The sequence below is a fragment of the Protomyctophum parallelum genome (assembly GCF_964188405.1).
Source record: "Protomyctophum parallelum genome assembly, chromosome: 23".
NCBI classification, from domain to species: Eukaryota; Metazoa; Chordata; class Actinopteri; order Myctophiformes; family Myctophidae; genus Protomyctophum; species Protomyctophum parallelum.
The window spans coordinates 34,783,592-34,795,626 of NC_139715.1; the positions used below are offsets into that span (position 1 = coordinate 34,783,592).

General features: G+C 44.6%; 1 protein-coding gene across 3 annotated transcripts in view; it reads right to left on the reverse strand.

The window, feature by feature from the left end:
* The window catches only part of lancl1 (LanC antibiotic synthetase component C-like 1 (bacterial)), a 29,227-nt gene extending 18,556 nt beyond the window's left edge, over positions 1-10,671 (reverse strand). For 2 of the 3 annotated variants that reach the window (XM_083758827.1, XM_083758825.1), the window contains exons 1-3: positions 10,647-10,671; positions 6,134-6,250; positions 2,886-3,003 (exon numbers count right to left, since the gene is read on the reverse strand). In XM_083758827.1, the coding sequence (XP_083614953.1) occupies positions 2,886-3,003; positions 6,134-6,220 (205 nt within the window). In that variant the 5' untranslated portion in view covers positions 6,221-6,250; positions 10,647-10,671. Of the gene's footprint in view, positions 1-2,885; positions 3,004-6,133; positions 6,251-10,634 lie in introns of all 3 variants that reach the window. The other variant, XM_083758826.1, reaches the window with a different exon arrangement.
* Between the last annotated feature and the right edge of the window lie 1,364 nt (positions 10,672-12,035).

The following is a 12,035-nucleotide window of genomic DNA, read 5'->3' on the forward strand; positions in this document are numbered from 1 at the left end:
CAATGAGAGCTCAGTGACCAGCTCTATTTATATATAAAATACACTGGAGTCAATGAGAGCTCAGTGACCAGCTCTATTTATATATAAAATACACTGGAGTCAATGAGAGCTCAGTGACCAGCTCTATTTATATATAAAATACACTGGAGTCAATGAGAGCTCAGTGACCAGCTCTATTTATATATAAAATACACTGGAGTCAATGAGAGCTCAGTGACCAGCTCTATTTATATATAAAATACACTGGAGTCAATGAGAGCTCAGTGACCAGCTCTATTTATATATAAAATACACTGGAGTAAATGAGAGCTCAGTGGCCAGCTCTATTTATATATAAAATACACTGGAGTCAATGAGAGCTCAGTGACCAGCTCTATTTATATATAAAATACACTGGAGTCAATGAGAGCTCAGTGACCAGCTCTATTTATATATAAAATACACTGGAGTCAATGAGAGCTCAGTGACCAGCTCTATTTATATATAAAATACACTGGAGTCAATGAGAGCTCAGTGACCAGCTCTATTTATATATAAAATACACTGGAGTCAATGAGAGCTCAGTGACCAGCTCTATTTATATATAAAATACACTGGAGTCAATGAGAGCTCAGTGACCGGCTCTATTTATCATTATTAAATTCAAGCACCGCTGTGTGTGTGTCCATTTCCGCTTAGAGCAAAGCGCCTCCTCACAACGCCACGACGCACCGACAGCCTCACGGAACCTAGCGCCTCCTCACAACGCCACGACGCACGGAACCTAGCGCCTCCTCACAACGCCACGACGCACGGAACCTAGCGCCTCCTCACAACGCCACAACGCACGGAACCTAGCGCCTCCTCACAACGCCACAACGCACGGAACCTAGCGCCTCCTCACAACGCCACGACGCACGGAACCTAGCGCCTCCTCACAACTTAATCATTAAATTAATTTGCGTCAAAAACAACTCATCTCGAAATTGAAACAGAAATCGAGGTTTCAGAGAAAAAAAAAAGAGGGTATTTTTAGTCAAAATCGTGCAGCCCTAACGGACAGTCACTTCTTCCTACCACCACCGAGAACTACAAAGCCGTGATGCCAAAGCTAAAGCAACTGGCGTACAAGTTGGACCATCCATGGACCTCACATCCGCGCTACAGGTTCACAACTTCACTTCACTTCCCCGGGGGGGGACTTCAATTGACAAGTGAGTGAGTGAGTGAGTGTGAGTGTGTGTGTGTGTGTGTGTGTGTGTGTGTGTGTGTGTGTGTGCCTGGACCCTGCAGCTGCTGCACTAGTACAACACACAACAGGACAATTCCCTCCCAATCAGTGATGTGATCCATTACATTGCATGACCCACACTGTACATCATTTGGTGTTCATAATATTCACAACGGGTAAGGGCTAGGGATGCCAAACGACTCATATTTGGCCAATCGACGTGTCGAGGCCGAAAATCAACGTGTTGAACGATTTCCCCATTTTTTCTTAATTCTTTTTATATTTTTTGTTGTTGCTGCGCAGCAGTTGAGGAGAACGCAACTATGCATTCCTTTAAGCAACACAACTTCTGCAGCTGCATCCATATGTTTAGAATTTGCATCAATGATCAAATCCCCAATAATAAAAAAATTAACTTTATTTTGTAAACAACGAAACTGAAGGAGCAGCGGCGCTAGTCCCAACTCTCAAGTGTCTGCAGCCTGTCACGAGCCCCGTAATGAACTGATACGGGACGCACGTTGTTCCATATTTTAATGTCGGGTCGGAGAATAAATACAGTATGAATGACGGCGGGATTTATTTGACAACGATCTCTCCTGCTTTCTTCACGAGAAGAGAAGAGCGCTCATCAGTCAGCTCACTTTACGGCATGTGTAGATGAGATGAGATGTGAACCTGGGTCTGGGAAGCTCAGAGCTGCAGCCATTGGCTCATGATACGAGCACACGACCAATGGGACAGATCATTCAGTGTTGCTAACACACACACACACACACACACACACACACACACACACACACACACACACACCCTTGGACGATGGGGTCTATTCTCAAACTCAGAGCCAAAGTTAACTTGCATGTGACAAAAAACACGTACCTCTCCCATTTTGAAATTTTGAAATTGAGTACTTACACGAAGACAATGATTTATTGTATTACAAATTTTACATTTTTAAACATGCAAATGAGGCATTATGTAGGAAAATATGCAAAATAATCAAAAATATGAAAAAGCTACTACTGTGGAAGGGTTTATCACGTATTAATTTACTTGTATTGATCCTATAAACAATTTAATATAGGGTATAGTTTGCCCACCAATTTTGGAGCTCTGGCTCATGGACTAAAAACCAAAAAGAACTGAACCGGTTCCCACTGGGCACCAACCGGTGGAAAAGAACTGAACCGGTTCCCACCAAATGGACCCTTATGGGTCTGTAACTCTGAGAGTGTAACACATGGAACCAAATGGACCCTTAAGGGGTCTGTAACTCTGAGAGTGTAACACATGGAACCAAATGGACCCTTATGGGTCTGTAACTCTGAGAGTGTAACACATGGAACCAAATGGACCCTTATGGGTCTGTAACTCTGACAGTGTACAAATGGACCCTTACAGGTCTGTAACTCTGAGAGTGAACAAATGGACCCTTACAGGTCTGTAACTCTGAGAGTGTACAAATGGACCCTTGTGGGTCTGTAACTCTGAGAGTGTACAAATGGAACCAAATGGACCCTTACGGGTCTATAACTCTGGAACCAAATGGACCCTTTACAGGTCTATAACTCTGACCAAATGGACCCTTACGGGTCTATAACTCTGGAACCAAATGGACCCTTACGGGTCTATAACTCTGGAACCAAATGGACCCTTACGGGTCAGAACTCACCGGTCCAGCCCGTGTATCCGGTGCAGTCTCTGGGGTCGGCAGACTTCAGCCCGTTCTCCATCACCGCTAGCAGCTCGCTCACCTTGCTGCTCAGCTGGCGGGCGAACGGCGCCGTGAGCTGTGGGGGGGGGGGGGGGGGGGGGGGGGGGAGACCAACGCGTCATCACACTGGATTCAGCTCAGTGTTGTTTTCGTCGACTAAAACTAAGACGAAGAATGTTTGTCGACTAACTTTTTTCACTGAAAAAACCCAAATGAAAACTAAGCCACGGTGACTAAAACTAAGACTAAATATACTGACAATTTCGTCGTCGAATAAAAACTAGACTAAAATGTTAGGAAGGGACTAGTGGACAAGAGATCCAGTTTAAGTCATTTTACACTTGGTTGCATGCTGAAAATAGCCGATCTACAAGCTCTCATTACGACGGCATCAAGACCCGCCAAAATACATTTTAGTCGACTAAATCAACTGTGAGAGTTAGTCGACTAAAATCTTATGACATTTAGTCGACTAAAACTAGACTAACACTAAGACATTTCCAGGTGACTAAAATGTGACTAAAACTAAATGAAGTTTCAGTCCAAAGACTATATGACTAAAACTAAAATAGAAATTTGCTGCCAAAAACAACACTGTTTCTGTTGTTCCTGTTCCTGTCATGTCTATGTGGGGGGGGGGGGTTCCTGTCATGTCTATGTGGGGGGGGGTTCCTGTCATGTCTATGTGGGGGGAGGGGGAGGGGGGGTTCATGTCATGTCTATGCATTGATTGCATCGAGCCTTTTTGGACTTTTGAGGTCGATAAAAAAAAAGGCTTCTAAATCCTAACATTTTTCTGAATAACCCATGTTTCTATGTCAGTGGTGCTCAACCTTTTTCATGTCAAGGACCCCCAGAATTATCTCTATTTGGCCACGGACCCCCCATCTCAAAATATGGAGTTCCAGGGACCCTCCCCAAGAAGCCAATACTTTAATTAAAAATGTTCGCTCTGAAATATATATATTCAAAGATTTGTGCCACATTTTCACGACTTTTCAAAAATAGCAGACCTACTGTACAAGCTCGTAGCGCACTATGAGCTTGTAGATCTGCTATTTTTCAATAGCTAAAATATAACATAATGCTCAAAACACCAGAAGGGGTTCCCGCCCAGAATGGGTTAAAGTCTCTCTCTTGTAGCAACTAAAATGAATTGGACAGTCAAATAGTGTTGCACGATTAATGTGCAGCGCGCGCACCGCACGCACGCACACACAGTGACACACACACACACACACACACACACACACACACACACACACACACACACACACACACACACACACACACACACACACACACACACACACACACACACACACACACACACACACACACACAGTGACACTAGGCTTGGGCAATATACCGATATTACCGTTTACCGCAATATTTGAAATCAATATCGGTAATATAGTAATAATAATAATAATAATAATAAAACTTTATTTGTATAGCACCTTTCATGACATGAAATGCAGCTCAAAGTGCTTTACAGAGCAATGGAGCATAAAAGAAAAGCAAGGCAACGACATTAAAAAACAAGCAGTAATGCAAAACAGTGAGGACGTGAATAACAAAAAATAAAAAATCAATTAAAAGAAATGTTGTAGAAGTGGGTCTTGAGCTGAGCTTTAAAAATGTCTACAGAGGCTGCCTGAAGGTACAGTGGGAGTTTGTTAAACTACAGAGGCTGCCTGTCGAAGGTACAGTGGGAGTTTGTTAAACTACAGAGGCTGCCTGTCGAAGGTACAGTGGGAGTTTGTTAAACTACAGAGGCTGCCTGTCGAAGGTACAGTGGGAGTTTGTTAAACTACAGAGGCTGCCTGTCAAAGGTACAGTGGGAGTTTGTTAAACTAAAGAGGCTGCCTGTCGAAGGTACAGTGGGAGTTTATTAAACTACAGAGGCTGCCTGACGAAGGTACAGTGGGAGTTTGTTAAACTACAGAGGCTGCCTGACGAAGGTACAGTGGGAGTTTGTTAAACTACAGAGGCTGCCTGTCGAAGGTACAGTGGGAGTTTGTTAATCTACAGAGGCTGCCTGTCGAAGGTACAGTGGGAGCTTGTTCCATGCCGACGGCCCGTAGTAGCAAAAAGCTGCTTCCCCGTATTTTTTAGTTGCCATTTTTTTAGGCAAAGCGAGCAGGCCAGCAGTGGAAGACCTTAGCGGGCGGTTTGGGACATATTTAGGCAGGCAGTCAATCAGTCATGTAGGTAGGAAGGTGCGAGACCATTGAGAGCTTTATAGACAAGTAAAATAATTTTAAAATCAATCCTAAAAACAACCGGAAGTATATAAATAATACCGAATACCGTCATGATACTAATATCGTAATCTTTTTTTAATAAACGTCTACATTACTGTATGTATGTGTGTGTGTGTGTCTGTGTGATTAAATTTACGAGTATTTCATTTTAAACAACTATAATTTGCCTAGTAATAACTTAGTGTCCGTGCATTGACTGGCACTGACGCTGAATTACGGCGACGAGGCGACAGCAGCATTGTCGGACCGCCTCCGCCCAGGAAGGCAAACAAAACATGGCGCCGGTGAGAGTAACAAGTCTATAGCAAGTTGGTTCGTAAAAAAAAAAGCACCTGGAAATACTTTGACAGCATTTCGGGTTCCAGCCAAACGAAAAAGGCCGATAATAATCGATAATGCGGATTATCGCGGTATCATTCACGGCATCAATAGAGCGTCGCAGTCCCTCCCCCTTTTCAGAACGACGAGTGGCCCAGGAAATGAATCCCAATGCATTTTTCCCGTAGGAAAAATGCATTCTGAACGGGAACCCATGCATTTTGGTGTCAGCATCATGTTATGCTTTAGCTATTGAAAAATAGCAGATCTACAAGCTCATATCGCGCCACCGAGTGGCGCGCTACGAGCTTGTAGGTCTGATATTTTTGAAAAATCGAAGAACGACTGACATTTTTAGAATGATTTTTAGAACATTTTTAGAATCTGATCTCAGGTCATCTATACAAAAAAATCTATATCGCCCAAGCCTAACACACAGTGACACACACACACACACACACACACAGTGACACACACACACACACACACACACACACACACACACAGTGACACACACACACACACACACACACACACACACACACAGTGACACACACACACACACAGTGACACACACACACACACACACACACACACACACACACACACAGACTTCCGTACCTTTCCCTGGGCATCGAACAGAGCCTGTGTGGATGCAGGGCTGCCATCGTAGTCGGGGTAGGGGTTCTGTAAGGCTCTGGTGTCCATGACGTCTGCTGCCGCTGCGCTGCTTTCAAACTGGAACAACACAATGTACAATATACTTATCAATAACATCACTAGTCTATTAGTATCATAATGTAGAATATATTTAACAATAACAGTCTATTAGTATCATACTGTAGAATATATTTAACAATAACAGTCTATTAGTATCATAAATAATGTGGACATTGGAATTATTCACGTGAAGCGTGAATAATTCTTATTACTTAAGTTACTTTACACCATCTTCACATCAAGGTCCATTATTTAGTTATTCAGCATCTGAGCCACGGACCACCGTCTGATGACATTTAGCCTCTCAGACCCATCTGAGCCACGGACCACCATCTGATGACATTTAGCCTCTCAGACCCATCTGAGCCACGGACCACCATCTGATGAAATTTAGCCTCTCAGACCCATCTGAGCCACGGACCACCATCTGATGACATTTAGCCTCTCAGACCCATCTGAGCCACGGAACCACCATCTGATGACATTTAGCCTCTCAGACCCATCTGAGCCACGGACCACCATCTGATGACATTTAGCCTCTCAGACCCATCTGAGCCACGGACCACCATCTGATGACATTTAGCCTCTCAGACCCATCTGAGCCACAGACCACCATCTGATGACATTTAGCCTCTCAGACCCATTTGAGCCACGGACCACCATCTGATGACATTTAGCCTCTCAGACCCATCTGAGCCACGGACCACCATCTGATGACATTTAGCCTATCAGACCCATCTGAGCCACGGACCACCATCTGATTGGCCATTGGGCTGTCTGGCGAGGAGTTGAAGGTTAACCCATTCTGACCTGAGATCAGATTCATACGAGGTTTCCGCCGGACACACACTGGTCTGATGAACCCATTCTGACCTGAGATCAGATTCTGAAAATGTCAGTCGTTCTTCGATTTTTCAAAAAATAGCAGACCTACAAGCTCGTATCGCGCCACTCGGTGGCGCGATATGAGCTTGTAGATCTGCTATTTTTAAATAGCTAAAGCATAACATGATGCCGACACCAAAATGGGTGCCCGGTCAGAATGGGTTAATTCAGTCTATATTGGCGAGGAGTGGAAGGTTAATTCAGTCTATATTGGTGAGGAGTGGAAGGTTAATTCAGTCTATATTGGCGAGGAGTGGAAGGTTAATTCAGGGGGGCTGAAGGTGTGTGAACCCATTCTGACCTGAGATCAGATTCTAAAAAATGTCTTCTACATCCTGGCAGTTTTCTGAAAAAGCTATGTTTCTATGTCAGTCGTTCTTCGATTTTTTCAAAAATAGCAGACCTACGAGCTCGTAGTGCGCCACTCGGTGGCGCACTACGAGCTTGTAGATCTGCTATTTTTCAATAGTTAAAGCATAACATAATGCTAACACCAAAATGGGTTAAAACCTGAAGATATTTCCTTTCCACTGTCGCTTCACTTTGGTCGCGCAGGTTGGTAAAGGTAAAAAATAAAAATAAAGCCCCCGCTCCAGTTCACTATTGACCGGGCGGTCACGCAAGATCTGTAGCGGAGACGTCTTCCTCCCTCGACTTTTTGAGATCATATTATCCCATTTAGGGATAATATTATGAGAACGGTATTCTAAATCCTGAGTTCTCTGAATAACCTCATGTTTCTACTGTATGTCAGTCGTTCTCAAACATTTCCATGTCAAGGACCCCCAAAAATATATACAATTGGCCCGCCGACCCCCATCTGATAACATGTTGTTCCAGTTAAAAACCGAACTGAATTAATATATTATTATTATATTCAGTATTCACATACTTTCTCGATATTGCAAAAAATAGCACATCTACAGACTACAGTACGCGTGTAGTTCTGCTATTCTTCAATATATAGTGTAAAATAATGGTTAAACGTGGTTGAAAGCTAAAGGTGACAACATTGAACAAAGATGCGTTCTCGTCTTAAAAAAAGGCTTAAATTGCATATTTAGTCCCTGTTTTTACTACCCAGTTTGGCAACACTGAGGGGAGGGAGGGGCTAGCCCACAGCCTGCCCACTGAGGGGAGGGGCTAGCCCACAGCCTGCCCACTGAGGGGAGGGGCTAGCCCACAGCCTGCCCACTGAGGGGAGGGGCTAGCCCACAGCCTGCCCACTGAGGGGAGGGGCTAGCCCACAGCCTGCCCACTGAGGGGAGGGGCTAGCCCACAGCCTGCCCACTGAGGGGAGGGGCTAGCCCACAGCCTGCCCAGTGGAGTATCTTTTTATATTTATAAGAAGAATACAGGCAGTAGAATATTAAGCTACGTAATAACTAAAACATTATAGTGGCCATAATAATAATAATAATACATTGTATTTATAACGCACTTTACATTTGAAACAAATCTGCTACAAGCAGAAATATTTAAAAAGAAAAAAAACAATTAAAACATTGTCTGGAACATTATGGGGAATGTACACTAACTGGATAAAACCACAACGTCTAATCTAACCTGATATAAATGGATGATCAAATGCAGGAGTTTTGACGATTCCATTAACTGTTAACTTTTTACCAGTAGTTTGTTGTGTATTATTAGTAGTAGTAGTATTAATAGATCATTATTTTTATTTTTTTCATCCCATTTTTTATTTCATTTCAATTTAGTGTCTACAGTATTTTGTCTTTGTGAAAGTCTTGCTTAATGTTGTTGCTAATATCAACTTTATTTCACATTTTCATCAGGACCGGACTGAGGGGGTTCCAGGTGGTCCGGAGACCACCTAGAGGTCCTTGAGGGGGTTCCAGGTGGTCCGGAGACCACCTAGAGGTCCTTGAGGGGGTTCCAGGTGGTCCGGAGACCACCTAGTGGGCCTTGAGGGGGTTCCAGGTGGTCCGGAGACCACCTAGTGGGCCTTGAGGGGGTTCCAGGTGGTCCGGAGACCACCTAGCGGGCCTTGAGGGGGTTCCAGGTGGTCCGGAGACGACCTAGTGGGCCTTGAGGGGGTTCCAGGTGGTCCGGAGACGACCTAGTGGGCCTTGAGGGGGTTCCAGGTGGTCCGGAGACCACCTAGCGGGCCTTGAGGGGGTTCCAAGTGGTCCGGAGACCACCTAGAGGTCCTTGAGGGGGTTCCAGGTGGTCCGGAGACCACCTAGAGGTCCTTGAGGGGGTTCCAGGTGGTCCGGAGACCACCTAGAGGTCCTTGAGGGGGTTCCAGGTGGTCCGGAGACCACCTAGAGGTCCTTGAGGGGGTTCCAGGTGGTCCGGAGACCACCTAGCGGTCCTTGAGGGGGTTCCAGGTGGTCCGGAGACCACCTAGTTAAGATATTAAGATATTTAACCCTTATAAATCTTATTTACGCGTCCATTTGGTTTCATTTTACGCTCTCAAGACTTAAATTAGGTCTACACAATTAGAGAATGTTTAGGAATTGTTATTTTGATCAACGTTTGCCTGTAATCTCTCCTAATGGTACCAACATCAATACAGCATGGAACTGTGGACAAAACATTATCCAACAATATCAAAATATTCTTTAGTTTTGGGTCTGAGAGGCTAAATGTCATCAGATGGTGGTCCGTGGCTCAGATGGGTCTGAGAGGCTAAATGTCATCAGATGGTGGTCCGTGGCTCAGATGGGTCTGAGAGGCTAAATGTCATCAGATGGTGGTCCGTGGCTCAGATGGGTCTGAGAGGCTAAATGTCATCAGATGGTGGTCCGTGGCCCTTTCCCCCTCACTGTATATGTATCTTCTCCCTTTTTGCTTCCTATATGATGAATTCCTGTTCTGTTCTTTAACTACAGAACTCGCCAGAAGTGTCTATTTGTATGTCTCTAAATGTTTTGATGAATTGAACAAGGTGGACCCTGTTGTAAACAAGTGTAATGCTTAATTGGGTCGTCCAACTCACAGTTAACAGTCTCTGTATTGAGTTTGTGCTTGAAAAATGTACTGTAAATTCTGCAAACTGTTAATACATGTATCAATCAATGAATGAAAAGAGGCTAAATGTCACCATAATGGTGGTCCGTGTGGATTAAAACAGTGAATAAATAAATGAAGGGCCTTATTGATGTATTAAAAACACACTGATATTAAAAACACACATTGTGGAAAAAAAATACCAAAACATAAAACACCCCCGCGCGCGCGCACACACATACACACGCACACACACAGATACAAACACGCGCGCACACGCGCGCACACACACTAGACATGTTCAATCACTGCAGCAGCGTGTTAGCATTAGCTTTTAGCTTTTCCGTTTTTTTTTCCCACAACACCCGAACGGCGCGCGAATGAAAACCCCGACGACAACAACAACAGTGACGATAATAACGGTTAATAGCGTCCCGTGGGGTTAAAAAACACCGGACGACATTAAATAACGAGTTGTAAAAATAAAAGTAAAAAGATGAGAGAATAATAAAAAAAGATGAGCGTTAATAAAACACACAGAGAGACATACCACCGCACTGCAGAATGACCTGGTGAACTCTGACCTCTGACTGGGGGGTGTTGTTGTTCCGGGGCGAAGCCAGGGGGGTTGCCAGGTCGGTTAAGAGGAAGCAGAAAGAGTCCCTCTGCCAGTTGCAAATTTCTATTTTAGTTTTTACGTCATGAATAGTCTCTTGAATAGTTTTCACTGAGTTTTAGTCACATTTTAGTCACCTGGAATGCTCTAGTGTTTAGTCTAGTTTTAGTTTTTGACTAAATGTCATACGATTTTAGTCGACTAAATCTACAGTTGATTTTGTCGACTAAAATGTGTTTCGACGGGCCTTGATGTCGTTGTAATGACATATTTTACACTTTGGTTGCATGCTGAAAATAGCAGATATACAATCTCACAATCTCTCACTTGTGAGTTTGTAAATCTGCTATTTTCAGCATGCAACCCAGCATAAAACTGGATCTCTTGTCCACTATCCCTTACTAACATTTTAGTCTAGTTTTATTTGTTGACGAAATTGTCAGTATATTTAGTCTTAGTTTTAGTCATCATAGATTCGTTTTTATTTAGTTTTAGTCAGTGAAAAAAGGTAGTCGACGAACATTTTTCGTCTTAGTTTTATTCGACGAAAACAACACTGGTCCCTGCTTGGCACTCAGCAATGCATTAAAAAAAAGACAAATGTGGAATATTTGTGACACATTTTAACGCACAAATCGGGACTGACCCCCCAATACAACCCATTGATGCTGAGTGCCAAGCAGGGACTGACCCCCCCCCCCCCCCCCCAATCCAACCCTTGATGCTGAGTGCCAAGCAGGGACTGACCCCCCCCCCCCCCCCCAATCCAACCCTTGATGCTGAGTGCCAAGCAGGGACTGACCCCCCAATCCAACCCATTGATGCTGAGTGCCAAGCAGGGACTGACCCCCCCCAATCCAACCCTTGATGCTGAGTGTCAAGCAGGGACTGACCCCCCAATCCAACCCTTGATGCTGAGTGTCAAGCAGGGACTGACCCCCCAATCCAACCCTTGATGCTAAGTGCCAAGCAGGGACTGACCCCCCCAATCCAACCCTTGATGCTGAGTGCCAAGCAGGGACTGACCCCCCCAATCGAACCCTTGATGCTGAGTGCCAAGCAGGGACTGACCCCACAATCCAACCCTTGATGCTGAGTGCCAAGCAGGGACTGACCCCACAATCCAACCCTTGATGCTGAGTGCCAAGCAGGACTGACCCCCACAATCCAACCCTTGATGCTGAGTGCCAAGCAGGGACTGACCCCACAATCCAACCCTTGATGCTGAGTGCCAAGCAGGGACTGACCCCCCAATCCAACCCTTGATGCTGAGTGCCAAGCAGGGACTGACCCCCCCAATCCAACCCTTTGATGCTGAGTGCC